The sequence below is a fragment of the Amphiura filiformis genome, chromosome 1 (genome assembly GCF_039555335.1).
Source record: "Amphiura filiformis chromosome 1, Afil_fr2py, whole genome shotgun sequence".
Taxonomy (NCBI): Eukaryota; Metazoa; Echinodermata; class Ophiuroidea; order Amphilepidida; family Amphiuridae; genus Amphiura; species Amphiura filiformis.
Window position 1 is genome coordinate 15,571,783 of NC_092628.1, and position 22,411 is coordinate 15,594,193.

Below are 22,411 nucleotides of genomic sequence, written 5' to 3' on the forward strand. Positions count from 1 at the left end.
TACCCATAACAAACCCAACCTAACCACCGGAATGGATTACCATTTACTCAACATACTTTTTGTTAGTTCAATACCTACAAAAATACGATAAATACCATAGTCAAGTGTCATTATAGATTTGCTAATGCATTGCACGTGGCTGTTTCCATGCTAGAAAAAAAAATCAGGAAAAATTACCGACTTCTTAAAACAAACTAACGATTACCTCAAAACTAGAACCCTAGTTACACAAATAATTACTTGTCTATTTTCATTCAAATAGAGTTTTGTGCTTCCATCGGACATTTTAACAAATGTACAAATTTCGACATTGTTATGATATGTTCTAAATATCTGCAATTGTCATTCGCGTAAAAGGTTAAAACATCTAGATGGCTTACAAAGTGTTCTTAAGTCAAAACGTGACTGCAAGATCAATACTATTTGCGCGCGCTGGTGTGCTCGAACAATGGATAACTATATAGGAATGGGGTACAGGTATGGGCAGACGACAGATTACTTCTTGTTATCACAAAAAAGACGTGCTTAAAAATGCTTAAATTGTTGTCAATGTTGTCTGAAATAAATAAACTAAACGTTGAGTACTGGCTTATTTTCTCATTGTTTAAAACATTTATTTGGGTTTAAGAACTTGGAATAACCTTTATATTTTAATATAAATGTAATCAATATATAGGTACTTAAAAGTACCTTGTATTAGCCCTCAAACATGTATGAAGATGTCTGATACAGATAACAAGCCTATCTTTATTTCCATTCAAGCATCCTTTAAGTTGTATGCGTCAACGTTTCAGTATTTCACTTATAAACGGAGTAAGATGTTATATATGTTTAATTTTTTTTAAAGTGCGCCCATTGTAAATAAAGTATTGTCACATTTAAAGTAAAACGTGACCAGTTTACCCGCCAACCACCGCCTTTAAATGTTGCAATTTAATTGTTCAAAAATATACAGGGTGTATCAAAATAAAGCACACAGTTCGAAAAATGCCACTAGATTAAAAAGTATGAGGTATTTGGTCAATAAACTTAAATTAATAACTGAATCAACATCTTGTCCTCCCACAGCTGTAAAATTACTGGCGTGTGACCGTTAATCAGGAATCAGTGGCTATTAATTGTTGTGAGCCGTGTAAAAATGTAGTTACGCAAAGTCAATTAGAATAACATGTAAATCACAGTTTCACCGCTTTCCTTACAGTAACTGACAGAACACCTTGCAGAATTGTTTGTGATCGTGTGAGTGATTTAAAGCACCAAGTGGATCTTACACCTGTGGATTTCTTCTTGTAGGGCTATCTAAAAGCAAAGGTTCTCACAAGTCCTCCTGCAGACCTTGATGAACCCCAGAGATGCATAATTGCACACGTTGACATCCCCTGGCAGGACGTCTCTCATACGATGTGGTGTGAATGTCAAATTGAGAACTAATATGTGCATACAGACATGGTGGGGTACATAGTCCGACACGCTGCTAGTCCGACACGCCGCTAGTCCGAATTTGAAATGCACTGCGCCAGTCCGACCCACCGCTATTCCGAATTTAAAATATACTCTGCCAGTCCGACACGCCGCTAGTCCGGATCTGAAAAATACTGCGCTAGTCCGAAACTGAAAAACACTGCACTAGTCCGAATCGGGAAAAGAATTCCTTCAGTCCGACACTGCGCTATAGTTAGAAATTTAAAAAGCATACCGCTAGTCCGAAATTGAAAACCATTGTAGGGAGAAAACTTCATATATTTTTGGGGTTAACTCGAGATGTATGGAAAATATGTGGTGTGATCAAGCAAAATCAGTCGGGCATATTAAATTTCATTGTTTTACTTTGATGTATAGCATTTGCAAAGCTACATTTTGCAGAAAACCCTCATTGAAATTGGACAAATTGTTCCAAAGATATGAGAAGTTGAAGTTTTTCCAAAACAATAGGAAAGAGAAGAAATTATTTCCTTTGTTTAACTATATCTCAAAATCAATATTTAAGACTTCCAACTGATTTTGCTTGATCACATCACATACAAATGCGATTGTTGGCCTCCTTTACTCATTTCCTGTAAGGCAATGTATTGATTGCTCCCGCCTTTCCACTAGCCTTATCGCTATTGTGTGTTCAAAGTCAGAAATATGAAACCACGGAGTATGAAACATTTCAAAAACATGACAGATTGAATAGTAACGGAACGCGGCGATTTGCCGCAATCATAACACGATACTTCGCTATTCTAAGAAATATTTGAAAGAAACAATACGAAATGCCAGCCATGCTGTAAGCACATGTAGATATTCAATTAAGCTTTCATTTGAACTGAAATTGGCATTTGCTTTTTATTCTGTAATGGGAATGTGAGTGGAAATTAATTGGTAAATGGTAAACAAAATATTTCACGACAAAGTGTAGACTTTGCACATACTGGTTTAAGCAAAGAATAAAATTAGACTTGTTGGAGCACTTCGCCTTTTTGTGTTGCTTAAGTTGAACGCAAATTTGCTACATAAAAGTTGAAAGGACAAGCGAGGTTATCGCGTCCATTAAACAAAATAACAGGTACGCGTCGATGTAAAAGTTAGCTGCCTGCGACCTACGCAATCGTTTAGGATTACTTGACCATTCAGGGAAAGTTTTATTATGTCATTATCGTTGTATAACATTATCAGGTCATGTAATTGTTATTTAGACAAAATATTATTCATCATTTTCAAGTCATCTTAAATAAGCCCTATGATACTTCAAAGACAAAGATAGCTAAACTCTAGTACTATTATCATCTAGAGACCGGAAATTGACACAATAATGCAAAGTACCAGTCATAAAATACGGCTTTAGGAAGTGTGATTGCGAGTAAATCCGGGCTAGACTGCTAATGGGACGATGAAAGTTTCTATTCATAAAACGGAAGCGTCAGTTATTGTAGAGATTTAAGCGTCAGTATTTATCTTGAATGAAGAGTTTTTGTCATTTTATCGACAATATCACCTGCTCAAAAAAGAAACCTATAATAAATTAGTACCCTAAAAAGAAGTTGAGACAATGCAAAACATTATATAACTAGAGACACTATCAGATTGTAAGGTTATAAAGACGTATTAACCGTAACTCGGGGAAGGGAATGGAAAGAAGGAAGGAAGAAAAAAAAAGAAAAATTATTTGCTTTGGTCCGGTTTTGAACAACGACCTCTCTGGTGTGGAGGACAAGACCGGAGATTGCAGGCTACGAGTGTGACTTCTCTGGTGCGGCCATCGTTTTCAGATAATTGCGCAATAGCATCAATGTCTTGTTTTCGATGGATAGGGTTTAAGAATGCCGAGTCGAAAATTTCTAGCAGTGGCTTACCGTGTTAGCTCCTACCCCGGGGCTGCAGAAAAGTATTTTGCCGCCCCTTCTTCTTCCGCCGCCCCTTCTTTTTTGCCACCCCCTGCATTTACCTCGGGGGGCTCGCGCCCCCCAAATCCACCCCCAAATACGCGCATGTCTGGTCTGATTATTTACCTCTCTCGACTCGTAAGTATAGACGAATCCAACGAGCCAAGTCATGGTCAGGATTTGGTCGGCTATTACTGGGTCCCCGCAGCACCAAACTGGTGTTGTGACCGCCCAATTGGGTGGATTAAAGCCGCTTAAAAATCGATGTTAGATTCTTTTGTGTTCTAAACTGTCATCATTCTTTTGTCTACGTGTCACATGGGTGATAGAATGCAGTTTAAAATACCCTGCAAGGCCGCATTATTTCACATTTTAGGTGAGATGGAACCAACGGGGACCCAGCTATGGCTGCCATTGAGGTGTAAGAATGCGTGAAATTGGATTCGTCTATATGTATTTGGAACATCTATGGCTCGTGGGATCCTCGCGCTTACAATCACTTCGAGCTACATGTGGTTGTATCGTCTAGAAGAGTAAGGGTTAGCAAAGGCCTCAATGAAGGAAAACAGGGCTAACTTAATAATAACTCCCTTTCTGCTAAGGAAGAAAGAGAGAGAGAGAGAAAAAAAAAGAAATTAACAAATAAAAGAAAGATAGAAGATGATGAGAAAACTGGTTTGCTTCGGTTCGGTTTTGCACCATGGACCCCTCGGGCGAAAGACATGACCGGGATAACAAGCTACGAATGTGACCCTGGCCCAACCAGTGTTTCATGTGTATATTAAGGCTCAGATGATTGTGCAGTAGCATCACATGGGATCATTGCGCCTGATTTGGATTAGTTAATTTAAGGATCACCTTTTACCAACATCCAATCGAGGAAGCAGGAACTGCATCCAAAAATAATTGATTGAATACAAATATACGGTATGTCTGATAACTTGACTTTTGTTACCTTAATTAATCAGTAAATACCATCAGTATATCGTTTACCACTCGGCAACTTGTCTTGACCAACAATGTGACTATGACTCGATCCAGCTCATTTGTCGATGATCTGTTATTACTAATCGTTATTGACTCTATGAACCATGAAACAAGCTTGGAGAGCAAATTATTTAATTTAACTCTTTAACAAGCCGTCATCATATGTAATAGGCAGAGTATTCATGTGGCCCCTTACTTCATAAAACCGGGACAACTGGCGAGAAGGAGGTCGGCATGTGACAGGATTCGTATTGTGTCATGTAAACAACATTTGCCGCAAGATGAGTTCTTGGCAAAATAGTTTATTGTTAAAGATTTCTAAAGACTTTAGATTTGAATGCTTTCTTCAATAATACAAACCTTGTTTGCATTTATGTTATTAAGTGTTTTTTGAAATGACGTAAAAATAACTACAAGTAAGGAATAAAGCCTCCAGCATACTTTCCTGCCGCTTGCCGCTGCGGCAAGCGGCAGGGCGTTTCAACCAATGACAAGCCTTTATTGTGTCCGTTTGTCTGCAATGCGCGTGCGCCACGCCGCTCAGCGGCAAGCGGCAGGGTAGTATGAAACCAGCATAACAGCCCGTTTTGATTACAAAGTGCAAGTATTGTCTCATAAACCAATACACCGATTACTAAGTATGTCAGTACCTACTGGAGTATATATTTTCATTCCTTTTTTGATTATAGACAAAAATAAAAAGCCCGCGTACTTTGAATTTACATTAAAAAATGAAAAAGCAAGAGGGACTCTGCAATCCGCCATGTGAAATAGAAAAGCTCATTTATATCTTACGCACTACAGATCAGACCACCGATATAGAATAACAACATTGGCTGTAAGCATCCTGTTTGCACCAGGGCTAGATAAATGTTTGTCCATGATAGCAACCTTAACGACAGAATTGCAACAGAATAATCCGAATTAACGAAGTTGCGTAAAACATTTTAGCCGATGATCGCGTTGAACTTTGGTGGGAAACAGGCTCTCTGCCCCTTTGTTTTTCCCTAGCAGGTCTGGGCATAGGTTTGTACATAATTATCTTAAATAAAGAGATATTTGGCTCCACAACGCCGTTTTCCCCAATGAAATCGGACATTCTTAAGCGAAGATATTGAGTTATGATATTATAAAATTGGAAATTGCGATATCGGGCTTTAACAATATTATTGACAATGTTGAAAGTAGGAATTACCTTGAAAAATGTCCCAGAAAATACAAGATGCTAGTCATATTCCGGTCTGAAACTATCAGACAATATTTTAAACATTAATAACATCACTAATTCGCAACTAACCTAAATTGTGGAAAAATCACTCCGGGTAGATTTTTTGCTATTTCTCAATTTACGATCGATCTGCTATCGATATACCACGTCACATAATTCCCTAGCAGGTCTGGGCTTTTAAACCTTTTCATTTATTTTACATTTGAGTGTTTTATATTGTCATTACATCTTATTAGGTATGTATTTTAATATTAATTTACATTCATCATGTACTGTATTTTTCATGAATTTTTTAAATTTTTATTTGACCTCTGGGCAATCTTGAAAAATCACTGAGGGATTTCCCAAAGCAAAATAAGAACGAATAAATAAATGAATAATCTAAACGGGAAATATTGGTTTACTTTTATTGTTTAAAACAGTTGGGTTTCAGATGCACTTGGATATGAACTTGGATAACCTTTTATAGTAAGTGTGGATTAGTTCTCAAACATGAATGAAGATGTCTGATACAGATAACAAGTTTATCTTCACTTCCGTTCAAGCATTCTTTAAATGATATACGTGGTAATGTTTCAGTATTTCATTTGTAAGGCAGCAAGATGCGTGTCTCATGTAAGTTGATTTAGTCTTGTTTTACCATCTTGGTATTTAAAGTGCATATAAATATTGTCAGATTTAAAGCCAGTTTATTCACCAAATCAACCGCCTTAAATCTTACGATATAATTTAATCTAAAATATCTGAATGAATAAAGTTTACAATAAAATTCAAGTTGCCTAAAATAACTTCTATTACAATATATATTTTAAGGTGTGTTGCATATTATCCTCTTGTTTTGCGCTCTTTCGTATCAAAAGTGTACATCTGGCACATAACACGCTTTTGTTTTATTGCAACATTGCATGTGTATAATGACGTATGCAACTTAGTATATCGTCACTGGGCGGGGAAAACCTCATACTTCTGGCCCTTGAACATGGATAGAGCTTTGTAGATGTAAATTTTATATTGAAGACTGAAGAGGTTGCTTCATCCATGTTCAAGGGCCAATAGTACATACAAGAAACACCTCATATTTTCTTTTGGCCCTTAAAAATGGATAAAGCCTTGTAGGTGTGGACTTTATATTGGATGGTTTGCTTCATCCATGTTCAAGGGCAAAACGTACATAATGTTTTTCACGCCCAGTGACGATATGTTGTGTGGTTAACCCTTCTGTGTGCTCAAAGACAGAAATACCACCGATATGACGGATTGAAAAATAACGGAACCTGGAGATTTGCCGTAATCATATCACGATACTTCTCGGTTCTAAGAAATATTGGAAGGCAAACAATACGAAATACCAATCATGATGTAAGAACACGTAAACTTTCAATTAAGCTTTAATTTGATGTTGGCATTTACGCTTTATTCGTATAATGGAAATATGAGTGAAAATTCATTGCTACCACGTAATGAGCGTAAAGTTGGCAGTTCCGAGACGTAATGGCTGGTGCGTTTGAGGTTTTTTATTTCACACTCACCTGTTGAAGCCAATAGTATGCCTATATGTCCTTTGTGAAAGGGGGGCACAATGGGCCATTCACGAAGGACATACATACTACTACTGGTTTTTGCAGGTGCGCGGCAAACAGAGAACATCAACTCAATCAGCCAGGATGTCTCGAAACTACCAACTTGTGACTTGGTCATTTTGTGGTAGCAAGTCACATTAGACTTTTGCTTTAATGCATTATAGCATTTGCTGAGGAGGACGCCCTCAATATTTTTGGAAATTCTGTTTTTATACGATTATTTATGTACTTTAGTGACCTAACATACCCTGCACAAATCAAGACTTGAGGTGCTGTAAGACGGTTATTATTACGATGGAAATAATAGTCGAACATGAACACTATAACACAGTACGTACATGGCGTGCGGGCAGTCGTGACATATCAAAACACGACTATAAATAGAGATTTTCTTTGTATTGCCTCATCTGTTTGGGCCAAAATTAAAAGAGGATATATCTGACATTTTATACCAAAAAAATACACTTCTATTTCTTATGGAAATGTTATAATATGGCTTTAAGTTAAAAAATTTAATGTAAAACAAATTCTATATAATAACTTTTCTGGATTTAAACTTTAAAATGACAATACAAGAAAGACAATCTCGCCCATTAAACAAATCACATGTATGAGTCGATGGAAAAGTTAGCATGTAACCTATACAATCACGCAGGCTTACTTGGCCATTCAGGTCAAGTTTGATTACGTCAATTTCGTTGTATAAAACATCTTATATAATTTGAGCAAAATAATATTCACCCCTAATGATCTTAAATAAGCCTTATGATACAAAAAAGACAAAGATAGCTAAACGATAGTACTATTATCATGAAAAGACCGGAAAAACACAATACTGCAAAGTACCAGTCATAAAATACGGCTTTAGGTAGTGTGATTGCGAGTAAATCCGGGCTAGACTGCTAATGGGATGATGAAATTTTCTTTTTATCTTGCATGAAGAGTTTTGTTCATTTTATCCGACAATCACCTGCTCAAAAATTTAGTATTAACACCCCGTACATTGAGCTATTCCAGTTGAAATCCACACTACCCCTGTGGAAGATTTTGGAAATATCATCCACAGGGGGAGTATGTATTTCAGATGTAATTGGTCAGAGTTAATCATTTTGAAACCCATACTCTCCCTGTATAATGGCTTAACCTATATCTTCCACAACTGGAGTGAGTATTTCAAATGGAAGTTATCCAATTGTCTGTTCTATTTGAAACTCATATTCCCTCTGTGGAAGACTTTACCTAAATCTTCCACATGGGGAGTGTGGAGTGGCCCAATACCGTGACATAAAAAAGAAACCTATTGTAAATTAGCAGCTCTGGTCCAAACCTTACCAAAATCGAATCCTTACCGTAAAGTGAGGCAATATGAAACAAGCCAGACACAGGAACAAATTGTAAGGTTATCAAGACATTATTAATAATCATTATTTCTCAAGTGTTTACTTGGCCCATTTCATGTTTTCAAGGAATGCATATGTAATAAATAAAGAAGGTAAATCAATCAAGTGTTCTATTTCGCAGTAATGAGAACCTTGCGGTAATTGATTGTAATGTTTTTACATCGTTGATCATTTGACAATGCTTCGTTGTTTGTTAACATGGTTAATAAGAATTCGGCGTAATTAAGTATGGATTCATATCGACACTTTTAAACGTGTCGAGTTTTTAATTAATACAGTGTATCTAAATGGGCACTGAAATTGTGTGCTAAAACAATTGTGCTAACATAATTTGACATAAATCCGCACCTCTTGATATAATTCCTTTACAAACCTTTTTATAATATAACATTTTGTACCACAAATGTTATACCATCGATAGTAACAAGTACATACATGAAGGCATACGCTTAACGTCCTTACCACCTTGCCCGTTGACCCGGAGTGGACCAGTATTATATAGTTGCTACCTTGTATATCTTTCCCGACAACATTATTCAACTAGCCCGAATGATATTGTGTGTTGAGAGACAATTATTCCCTTCAGATGATACATTGCGTGGTCTTAACCCTGAAATTATGGAAACTTCTGGGCCTCATAACTCCTAAATTGTTGGTCTTTTATAAGTATATAAATTTGGTAAAAATGCTCAGTTCTGGAAAAAAATCCCCAACCCGTTTTTTTGGCCCAATTGTTTTCGGGCAACGTAACTAAATATTAATGAGTAAATTGTTGTTTATTAATTTTGACCAATTTTGAGAAATTTTCACCAAAAATGGTTGTAAAATGCTAGATTTTGAAAAAATATCTTTAAAAATTTCCAGTTTTTGAAAATTAATAAAAAAAGCAAAACAATTTTTTTACTCAAGAATTAGCCTGTTACCGGTACGTTGTAAGAAAAATTTTAGGGCCAATAAAATATTTTTGGAGATTTTCTCCAAAACTGAGGATTTTTGCCTAAATGTGACCTCACAGATGGATTTACCAAGTCTTTGCCATTCTAAATACAGTACAGTATGTATACTTTTATATACTTTAGACAAACAATTTAGCAGTTATGAGGTTCCATAATTCCAGGGTTAAGACCATCCTTGGCATTCGGCAGACTTACCGACACTTTCAAGAAATCTCAATTGCCACATATATACCGATATATTTACGTAGCCGAATGTATCTCTCGAGATATAGCGTTGTAATTACGGCATATTGCCTAATAAAATACAACTATAAACAGTTTGTATTGTATTATTCTGTCGACATTTTACAATGAAAACTCGTTTTTACTTTAGTTGCTTTTGGCGTTCGGGGAATCGTGTAAGGTACTTCACATGTTAGATTGGGATGGTTTTTTGTAATCTTATTTCGGCATTATGCGTAAATCACAACGGTATATACAAGGGACTGGAGCAAATAGAGAAACAATTATTAACGATACTTTTTGATAAATTTTAAAATTTTCTGAAAAATCCATTAAATTGTACTCTTTTCATACTTTTCTTCTAGGATACAAAAAAGAAGTGAGAATCCCCGGATGTCATTCAGCGTCGGTAGCAATGAATGCTTGTCGAGGTTTTTGTATGACTTATTCATTTCCATCAGACACGGATACACTGGTCAGAAGCCAAGGATATAAACTTGTCACATCACATGGATCATGCTGCACCATCAAATCAACACATGATGTAAGTATAATATAAGTTCACTATGTTTAAGGTAGCGCTGACCTGCTTGACCTGAGAATGCCCCTTGGTTAATTTGGAGTTATATTAAATGAATTAGAAGAAGTTGAAAGCATATACGCTCTTGTTTGGACCTGGGTACCGTTTGCTGTTAAAATTATATCAGTTCGAAATGACGTCAACACAAAGTTGAAATTAGGTCTGATCATACTTTATTTATTATTCATTAGGCATTTCAAGAAAAATATACAGCAAAATTAGACCAGCAAGTAAGGGCTGCCAGGGCCCAACAAAAGTGGCAAATAAAGCACTGACATCTAAAAGATGAGTGGACCCCACCCTTGCAAGCTGGTCATGAAAATAAACAAAGTATTGCACTATAAATACACATAAAAATTACAAAGATTATTAACACATTAAAAGTACAAACATTTTTTAAAAACAGCACTCTGTTAAAAGCATGAAGCCCCAAGATACAAGAGACACAATATATTGCACTTAGCCAAGCAGGATAAAACACACCACAACATAATGAGATAATGCCCCCTCCCACCCTATCACCACAACAAAACATAGATGGCACCAAGGATTCAATTTCTTGAATGGACTGAAAGTAGTCTCTCAAGTGGGATTTGAAGCAGTTAAAGCTATTGCACAAATAAATATCAGTGATGTGACGGGGAGGTCAGACCATTTTTAGGGAAGCGTTGGATGGAATGATAAAGAAAAGCATCAGTTTTGGCTTTGAGATGGTGAAAAATAAGGTGATCGGATGCCTACTATTTGGACGGATTTTATTTAAAGCAGGCATAGCATTGCAGCAGTCAACATTGAGGAGGCATTTGGAAACAAGTGAAATGGACATGTATTCACGTCTTTGGGACAAATAACTGAGGTCAAGACGCTCCAAACGAACATTGTACTCCTCCTCGCGACGCTTCTGATGGAGAATAGCTCTGGTGGCTGTCCTTTGAACGCGTTCAAGAGCATTTTTGAGACGCTTAGTGTGGGGCATCCAGACAGGGGAGCAATAATCGAGGATGGGCAAGACCATGGTCCGATATAATTGGAGGAGAACCTCTGGGGGAGATTCCCCGAAATGACGTCAACACAAAGTTGAAATTAGGTCTGATCATACTAGTAAGTTCTATACTTTGTATTGCCTTAAGCACATTCTGACATTGACCTTGAGATCAAGGAACTTTCAATCTTACAACCTTTTGTTTATTGGAACCTTTCATCTCTGATTCAAGACAAACAAAAGAGCAATACATTTTATTGTTCAAAATTCAATCGCTCACAGCGACCAACATCAGTATAAAGTGTGAAGGTGTGCTTTTAGACCTTAATTATAGTGAGAAAACAAACAATCTGTCACTTGATAGACATTCACTTAAAATTTCGGGTATAACTTTCACATTACATTCAACAGAAGTGTCAGAAACCTTGGGATCAGGATGTGTATATAATGCTATTTTTAACAAATACCAATAGCAAGCTTTATCAGTATTTTCCCCTTTGAGTAGAAACTGTAGCCAAAAAAAGCGCACGTGAAGGTTTTGCCCAAGGAAGATAATGTTAGATAAACAGGAAACTGTGACAAAGGTGCTCTATGTTTAATACTCATCACCTGATCACCACGATCAAAGGGTAGTAAAAAGCGCCTTGAAGGCTGTGCAAAATGAGGAGAATGATCCTTTGGATTGAACGATGTGGGAACTGCACGCAACAAAATACGACAGGTTAGCATCCTAGAGCCGGAAATTGAACGATCTTTTATTTAGGACTTCAAGTGACTAAGAAAGCAAAAACTGAAATTGATATACATTTCGACATTTCAGGTGCTGCTTGTCGCACATTCCGTCAAAAATATTACTGCAACTTAATTCTGCAACACAATCTCTTACAACCTGAAGTCGCCTAAATTTACTAAAATTAGGTTATTTTAAAGTTTTAGTATTCATTGGGAAAGAATTTATTGGTCAAAATTCAATCGCGCACAGCGACCAACATAAAGTGTGAAGGTGTGCGTTTAAGACTTTTAATTAAAGTGAGAAAACAAACAATCTCCCACTTGATACTCATTCACTTAAAATTTCGGGCATAACTTTACCTTACATTCAACAGAAGTGTCAGAAACCTTGGGATATTTTTAACAAATACCAATAGCAAGCTTCATCAGTATTTTCCCCTTTGAATAGAAACTGTAGCCAAAAAAAGCGCGCGTGAAGGTTTTACCCAAGGAAGATAATGTTAGAAAAACAGGAAACTGTGACAAAGGTGCTCTATGTTTAATACCCATCACCTGATCACCATGATCAAAGGATAGTAAAAGCACCTTGAAGGCTTTGCAAAATGAGGAGAATGATCCTTTGGATTGAACGATGTGGGAACTGTACGCAACAAAATACGACAGGTTAGCATGCTAGAGCCGGAAATTGAACGATCTTGTATTAATGACTTCAAGCGACTAAGAAAAGCAACAACTGAATGTGTATATTTCGACTTTTTAGATGCTCCTTACCGCACATTCCGTCAAAATATTATATAACCTGATCATCCAAAATAGCAATAGTAAAATATTAGAACTCTTTTTAGATTTTCTTAAAAAGAACATCGTAACAGTGTACTTCGGTTATATTTATAAATGCGCTTTTATAAACACCCACGTGACTCATGGGCACGGCATACCAAGACCAGCAAGCGTGACGAAATCCTCATGCGTTGACCACTATACAGAAAAGCATATGAACTCTGTAGATAAATATCATCAAATTTAAGTATTAATTGAATTGCAAAATTATTACACATTTTGCAATTCAGAATTTGTATTATGTTATCATAAACAACATTTTGAAAGCATTTGACGGAAAAATATTCAACGACGGAAACGTTTACAATATAATCACAAAGTTGAACAAAACAGATAATTTTGCTGCACAATAGTCTCGCGTTGTTCCGACTTTGCATTCAAATTTATAGGAAGACCACCCGCTATGTACAAGGTCACTTCGAGAGCGCGGAGGTGCGTATTTATAAAAGCGCATTTATAAATATAACCGAAGTGCACTGCTTAAGGGTATTTGGCTATCTTTATTTTGATATAGCACGTGAAAAACTTCAAATATCCTAGAACGCAATTTAATAAAACAAACTATTTATCTTATTATCAGTAGGGAAGTAAAATAATAACTTTTCAAAGCCAATAATGTTTGCCTTATTGCTCACAACACCAACCACAGCAACATAAGCAACGACAATAAAAACAACATAAGTTCTAACTGCAAGTTCTACCTATATTATTTAAAGCAAGCATCATATCAATGAAGTCCAAGTTTCAGATTCTTTACAGCCATCATGCATACGAGTAGTTTGGCATCCTTCACATACAGGGTGTTCTTCATGCATATTTTGGCATCTGTCATATACAGGGTGTTCTTGAAAGAATTGCGCTGTTAGAAACTTTAACTTTTGAGGTACGTTACTGTCCGAATCAAAGACAACTGAATACATGTGCACAGTAACGCAGCTTTCATATGCTTTTTGAATTTTGAAAATTGATTGTTTTGTTCTTGATAAGAATTTTACGGAAATACCTCATCTTCAATCCGTTCCATTGAAATATCAATCAATGATCGGTATTTGAAGTACCAAGCACTAAGAATGAGGCGTCTATTATCATTCTTAATATTTGGTGTGATCAAGCCAAATCAGTTTGAAGTCAGATATATTTAATTTTCAATTCTTATATGATTGTAAACAGCATTTGCAAAGTTACATTTTGCAGAAAACCCCATTGAATTTGGACAACCAAACAAGATGAGTTTCCAAAACAATAGGAAACAAAAGGAAATACTTCCTTTGTTTGGCTATATCTCAAAATCAACATTTCCGACTTCTGACTGATTTTGCTTGATCACCTCACATGTGTTACTCATGGAATTGATTAAAACTAAGGTTTGATTTCAAATTTTTATAATTCAAGAACAGAGCGATCAAAATTCAAAAATAGGTATTTTATACCTTAACAATGCCATGCTTTTTTATTTAGTTCTGGTTGGCATTAACATACCCAAAAATTTAAGTTTCTACGGTTTTTGTCAGGGACACTCTGTAATTGTATAATCCGTCTCATTTGAGTCGTAATCTTGGAATAGTGATTAAAGCATCTTGTTATAATTGATTAAATCTCGTCTACATTTACTTATTTGATTTACTTGACGTTTGTGCCTCAGGGTCAAACATAAAGCGAGCTGATGTGTTAATGAAGTTGGAATAAATTCATTGATTGCGAAAAAGAGCAAAATCGATGCACAGTATTTCCGGAAAAGGTTAGATTTTCCCGATTGCTTTTCCAACGATAAGCTGAAGAACATGAAGCTATCAGAGGAATAGTCACTCGTTAAACCCATTATGTGTATTCCTATTGTATCGCAATTGGGACAGAGATACCTTTGATCCAATGAACATTGCCGCCAATTTCTGCAATGCAATAACTCCGGCTCTTGAATGTTTCATATAGCGAGCTTCTCTGATATATCATCATGAACTAAAAAGCTCCAAGCACCCAGTTATCACATATCGTTGAACGTATTCCTTAATATGAAATACAGGCTGACATTGCTCCATAAGAAATGTCAAAATCATGAACAATTAAGCTAACTGCATATGTCACAAAACCTCACAACTAAAGAATATTAGTATAGGTGGGCGCGGACATCCGGGTGCTTAGCAACAGATTGAGCTAAATTCCCTATCAAACAAGTGAGTCAAAATAAAAACATTCCATGCATGCACTCAACGTAGGCGTCACGCACGCGATGCGCAGTAGGCGCAATGTGCAGTGGCCTTTAAAATTGATCTGCGCATATTGTTTTCACCGGCATGACATAGCTCCGCCCTTATACTGTTATAAAAACCTTTTAATGAAAGAAAAACAGAATCAAGGTAAATAATTCTTGCTGCCGGATGCCAAGGTCATTATCCATTAAGTCAAAGACCGAAAGTCTTGGTCGATATTGTCTGCCAATAAAACATCAGTTTCTAGTCGACTTGTTTTATTTAATTTGAAATCACATCTTTTAGCCTTGAAATTTACACGATATCGATGAGAATTAAACTAATAAGTAAACAAACTCAGGCTAAATTAATAGTAATTCCAATCACAGATGTACAGACTGCGGAGTTAAGCGCTCAAGGCCATAATATAGGTAAGAGTTTAATGTGCCAATGCTATGATAATTAAATCTGCCTGACAGACGCGAACAATATTGCGTAATTTAATACTGAGTTTCTACAACACAGGTGTTAAATGTTCAAAATAAATATTACATTCATATTCGGATCGTTACTTACCCAACAGTTCACTTTACGGGCTAAAATGTCCAAGAAGGTACACATTAGAAAGCAACTTAACAAAGGCACCACTTTTTCATGTTCAACTGTTAAAATTTTCACCCGAATCACCATAGGAAGTATTTTTTTTGCATGCTAGCGATTTGGTGATACTTCCCATCCTGCAAAAAATCTTGGCTACGGGCCTGCTCACATCCCAATCATGCCTTATTGCTGCAGTAGCCTATTTGCATCATTCAATGACGACCCAAAAAATGGAAACAGATTTGACGCAGTCACCTGAATATGGGTCATGATATAAATATAGGTCGAAAATGATAGGGTGTTCATTAAGAAAACAATAAATCGTCTTAAATAGGATGCAATTTGCAGTCACCTGCATGCATTATACATTTCAGAAATGACAACCACAAGTCTTCAAAGATAGAACTTTTAAGAAATTGTGAATTATTTATGTTTGAATATAATAGGGTCTTGTCCTGTCAGATTAAAGATAGGATTTACTTACAGGTTTTTGTATATTACATGACACCAAACTGACAGAAGTGTTACACATTGGCGCATAGGAATAACGAACGATTCATACATCAATAACTATTGATATTTGTTGGTTCAAAGAATTAGAATTGGATATACTAACACAACATGAAACTAGATCTTTCAATCACATAAGTAGGAACAGTTTACATTGTAAATACTAAGATGTATTCACATGGTGAAAGTTTATTCCAGACGACATTATTCAGATCGAAATCAAAAACCGATGCACCGCTGCAATCATAAACAGCGGAAGCCCATAGGTTTTTTAATCAAAAAATAAGCGGGGCGAACTAAGACTTTTAGGTCCGATTTCTCGAAGCTTGGCTAGTGGTCAGGCTTCCTAAGCTAGCAAGCTAGCCCTATCAATGTGGATCCATTTTATTGATTTATCTTTCTAGGTGATGTACGATGTGAAATTGCAAGCACTGGTAAATAGAGCTAACTGGGCGTTTACTTTGGGAGCCAAATCCCATATTTTGATAGCCAGTGACATGTTGAGTTATAAAAAATTGGCGTATATAAGTGTTTTTTATGGGTCATGGGCAATAACTTCTGGGTGGCCAACTAAACTAATCCTCTACACTGGGACCCCAGCACTAGGTAAAAGGTTACATGGGATCAAATTTCAAAATTGCCTCTTGATTGCGGATATCAAGATTGGCGCAACTCTTGATTGCGGATATTTTTGTTGAAAACCCAAATTTGCTCCTTTTTCCGCATGTTGGTTGACATTGCAAAACATTTTGAAGATCTAAAACTGAAATTCTTTGTTTTATATTGATTTTTAAAGCTTTATTGGTCCACCATACCTCTGAATAAGCCCTGTCGACTTTACATTGGGTTCGTCGTGAATGCTCAGATTTTGCTTTAATCAGGCCGTTTGTTTTACACTGAGATCAATAATACACTGAAACCCAGTTAATTTCTTAACCAAACGCATCATATGGATATGCCTCATCTGTTGCAATCAGTGTCAATAAAAGAAACACAATACATGTATTAATACTTATCACAATTTTCTGGGGCGTTTCCTTTGAGCATTTAACTATATCGAACTCACACAAAAACGAAAACATACAGATTTAATTTGTTGTTACTGAATGTTCCATCCGATTATTTGAAAGCATTTGTGTTGGAATATTTTCTATTGCCTGCCTACGCTTTCCTTTGCTATTTAGTTCCTTGAACGCTTCCCTATTATTTTAGTATGACTGCTATATCTTTTCTCCTTTTCATCAAATTCAAAGACCACTTATCATTTCATTATTATGCACACCAGACAAAGACATCATATTTTCCATTAAATCATTATCAAGCTACATGGTATCTAGCTATACAATTAAAACAAATTGACATCTAAAATTCAAAATTCACAAATAACTGAGTATTATACAGCCTGTCTCAAAAACAATTGTGCAAGTAAAAAGCGCCCTCTTTGGCAATTAGAAAATACCGTTGTGACATGATGCTTACATTAACGTCAAGGGCGTAGTGTTAGCTCTCAAATGCCGTTTATTCTGTTCAATTTGCTTGTTTTAATCTGGGAGATATGCTTAGTTAACGACGAAAGGGTAAAATCACATTTGTGTCACTTTTATAGGGAAGAGGGCTTTACATGAAAATCAGTGATAGCATCAAGTTTATCAAGGGTTCCTTCGTGAAGTCAAAAGAATGCATCAATTACACAATACAATTTTTTTTACTGCTTTTACTATTTCATGGCGCAGGAATAATGATTCTCTTTTTCTACAGAATAAAAGAATAAATATTTGACATTCGGCTGTAAATTTAAATACATGGGCACATCAATGATTTTATCGTGGTAAATACTGTTCTCTTAGTCACTCAAGACGTGTTAAAAGACACTTAAGGTCCGTATGTACAAAAGAGTGAGACAGGGTCTATAGTTAGACCTGGTCTAACTGGAATTAAGTTCCATCAGGAATAGTCCTTTACTCTTATTTCCTTCCTAGAGTAGCTAGCACAATCTAAAGATTTTAATGCAACGTTCAAAAATAATACAAAATAACTTAAGCAAATGTAAAGGAAAATGTCCTTTCTCATGGTACTAAATTCCACTTAGACCAGGTCTACCTTTAGACCCGGTCTAACTCTTTTGTGCATACGGACCTTACAGGTTTGTATTACTTGTTAGGAGAGAAATTAGACAAAAACATGCACGCGCGCTGATGTTGATGCGAATGATGCGTCTAATGCACGAGCCCCGAATTCAGTATCAACTTCAGCTATCATTGATGTATAGCTCTCTTCCCTATAGTAAAAGTGGCACAATTGGGATTTTGCCCTTTCGCTGTTAAATAAACATATCGAGATTGAAAGAAGCAAATTGAACAGAACAAACGGCATTTGAGAGCTAAGACTGCGCCCTTGATGTTGATGTAAGCATCATGTCACAACGGTATTTTCTAATTGCTTAAGAGGGCGCTCCTCACTTGCACAATTTTTTTGAGACAGGCTGTAGTTCAGCTGCTAAGCTCCTAATTTCCGTACAATTGTGCACTTGTGATGAAAGCATGATCATTTCCACACAAAGTACATGGTGCAACTAATGGGTACTAATTTTCCAAAATTATATCTGGAATTAAAAGGTGGAAATTGTTACCCTTGTACAACCACAAATGTTCCATTTTGACACAAAAATAAGGGTTTTGTACAATAACTGTGCAACGATGCGTGAGTGGCAGATAGCACAAACTATATACATTGTAGACTGGTTGTATTTTGGAAAAATCGCGTTCCAACCGGCAAGTTGAACGGATTTTTCGTCTTGCCTAGAACCAGTCTAATATACATGTTTGTAATCCTGTTGACCAGATATATAATTTGATGTACCTTTCAACAAAATTGGAGTAACTTTTTACCCATGTATGACATTTCCAAAAAGTCTCCACGTCTTAAAATAAATTTCGGACCATGTACTTCATTTGTGGAAACTCCCATGTTTAGATCATACAGTGCATACTGATTTAGCATAACAGTTGAACTATTATAACAAATTGTACAGTGGGAATGTACATACATAGCAATTTTTTATAATCCACATTACTTATTTGTTGGTTATTATAGCCAAAATATAAGTACTGTATGTTATGATTTAGGAATTTTAAATGGTTAAGGCATATGAATATACTTCGTGTTTAGCCTATGATCAAAAAATTCTTTTGTAAATTGTTGGTGTAAGAAGTACTTGAAAATTTCAAGAATCGTATCAGCTATAAATAGACGTGCGCTCCATTCATAAGTTTTTATCATAATGGTTCTGTTACGAGAGGTTAATGACTTTCTGAAAAGACACTCAAGAAAAAGACAAGCCATTCAAATGTATTTTAAACGGTAAAACAAATAAAAGGATAACGGCGAGTGATGTGTCTATACCATCGACGAAAGTCAAGTACACACTGAAATAGTTTCCTGGTAAAACCTATAGCCTGACTTGTCTCAGAATTTTGAATGAAACAAGCAGCATTTCTGATGAAAATATTTTTTATGTGCTTTTATAGTTGGTATTTGAGTACCATATCCTACTTATGGTGCTATTTACTTAATCGGTACGAATCGATCGAAAAAACCTACCCAAAAGTAGGCAATGGTGAATCCAATCGGGTCAAAAAACAAAAATCAATAAATGATACAGGATGATAACTTTAATATGGGAACACCTATATTGGCCTTACAGACTCAGAGAATTCGACATAGAATATTCTCCAAATCATGTCTTCGTTTTTAAGCTATTCCTATTCTATTTCCAGTAATGTTTAATTTCTAATGAATCTAAAGATTTAAAATGTAGTTTATATTTTTTGTATGACATTGTTTATGTTAGTGCTTATGTTCTATCCTGAGCCTCTTCTGCGAAAGCTTGATTTATTTGTATATCCGACGTATGTGCGATTTAGGGATGTAAACTCGTCTATATGGTCGAATCCAACCAAAAGTGTCCACGGGCCAAAAATAAAAGTCCGAAATAAACATGTCTCCACAATTTTTTCCTTTTGCCCATTGAATGATGATATATTGGCCTTATAGGAACCAAAAGTGCCATTACTAATCTTGAAAAATAAATCCAGGACGTGTGATAGTAAATGTGATATCAAAACCCAATGTTACCTACGAATACCACTGGGATGCTTTCACTATCGCAATACCAATCAACCTAAAACAATGGAATATTCCCATTAACGCTTTTTTCGTGTCATGTAGACCACAGGGTGTCAGGAAAATGCTAGTTCAACCAGAAAATATTTGTTTTTATTTTTATTACGCGATCATTATGATCTTAGTCAATTTATGCTAGTTTATTTTTGAAAATGAAGTTTAGGTCAGTTTCTGTATTTTATTTATCAAATGAGTGTGAATCAATGTACACATTGTATAAGAACGAGTAGGATATGTGTTTTCAAGAATATGAGGAATTATACGCATACACCTAACGCTTTATGCAATGAAAAGGTGAAGAAACCCGGGTATTCGTAGGTAACATGAGCGATTTAACAATATCTATATTGAGTTTAGAGGTTTAAATTTTGCTATGATGGTAATGAATTAATAAAATGGTAGTTTTAGATCTCTTTCAGATGGTACGTCCAAATGAATAAATGCTATTACCTTAGATCAAAATTTTTTTGATGCTTTTAGCAAGATTTTGACCACTTCATTTTGATATACAAGTAGTTAATCAGCAATTATACATAATAAATAATTGTTGAATGAATCCGTATATGGGTAATAATAGTGTCCTGAGGTACCGCTTAAAGTTTTTGACAATTAATTTCCATTGGTAGGGACACTTCATTACATATGTCATGTATTATGCTGTATTCGTAAGTAACATTTCAGTATTTGTAGGTAAGAATTAGACTTTTGGTGGATATCGCAATCAAATCTTCATTTTATAAAGCACTTTGAATGTATTATTTTCGTTATGTGCGTTTATTGATACCTGAGACCCTATCATGTATATTTAATGTCGGTTCACAGTGGTTGAAAGAGGATTGAAGTAAGAAACAAAGGCGCTAAAGTGACTTTAATTTGCTCAATTGCACACAAATCGCTTAAAACCGTTATTGCAGACTTGTGAAGTCCATCTTGGAGTCAGTTACGTCTTGTGGCCTTTCATTTGAGGGCAACTATAATTAGCTTTATACTAGGGTCCACCACTGTGTTGTCTAGATCATGAGACAATGAGAAAAGTCGTTTTTGTCCATGGTATTCGTAGGTAAACTTAACGAAAACGTCAAAAGTTACCTTCGAATAACCCAATTTGGACACGAATTACTCAAACCAGAAGGTCGGTAAACGTTTAAAATGAAACACACATGACAGCTGACAAATCCAAGTATTTATCCCCTTCTAATCTTCTTCGAATCTGATTTTTCTTTCAAATGAGCAGACTGTCGTCTATTTCAGTACATATTTTTCAACAAGTAAGCCGTATTCAGTTTTGCATGGTGGGGATGTATGTGAATTTGCAACTTTCATTGACATATGATTTGATAGCAAACATACAGGCCTTCGTTATGTACCAATATGGGCATTGGCATGAATGGCGGTGTTTCACAATACTGTCATGATGTCAAATTGTATTCGTAGGTAACATTCGGTTACCGAAATTTACCTACGAATACTTGCTTTTATTGTTGACATCTCAGAAATATTTATACGCAGGCTATTGAAACTTGGTAGAAATAAAGAGTGTATTACCCTGCACCTATTGCTTAACTATTGTTTACTATTATCTCAGTTTGTGGAAATGACACAGCTTTTAACATGTATTCGGAGGTAATGCATATTTTTACCAAACCTACCTTTGTGCCATTTAGAATTTCTGGCAGCTAAACACAATAATAAAGATGTCCGAATGCAATGCATTTCAGTATTGGACATATCAAAGCTTGTATCAATTGCGCATTTATTAGTGATTTCCATTTTTAAAGATATATCTAGTGCTATGAAAAATGGTATTCGTAGGTAATGTAAAAAATACCACTCAAAAAATTATCACAAAAAATTCATAATTATGTACAAATATGTGAAAAATTGAACAGGCAATCTTTGAATACACACCTTTCAGGAAATCAATTTAGATTCAATTCCAATGACTTCTTTTCATAACTGATTTAGATGTTTTTAAAAATACTTGAAGAAATATTTTGAAAAAATGGGTAAAAATAGCATGTTTTGGGGTCTCTGTGTCTAAGTTTTTCACAGAAGGGGTCT

The 22,411-nt window shown here is 35.7% G+C and overlaps 1 protein-coding gene across 1 annotated transcript in view; it reads left to right on the forward strand.

Annotated features, from left to right (window-relative positions):
- The window catches only part of LOC140158942 (thyrostimulin alpha-2 subunit-like), a 215,333-nt gene that overhangs the window by 187,608 nt on the left and 5,314 nt on the right, over positions 1-22,411 (forward strand). The window contains exon 3 of the mRNA XM_072182268.1: positions 10,104-10,282. Coding sequence (XP_072038369.1) covers positions 10,104-10,282 — 179 coding nt within the window. The remainder of the gene's footprint in view (positions 1-10,103; positions 10,283-22,411) is intronic.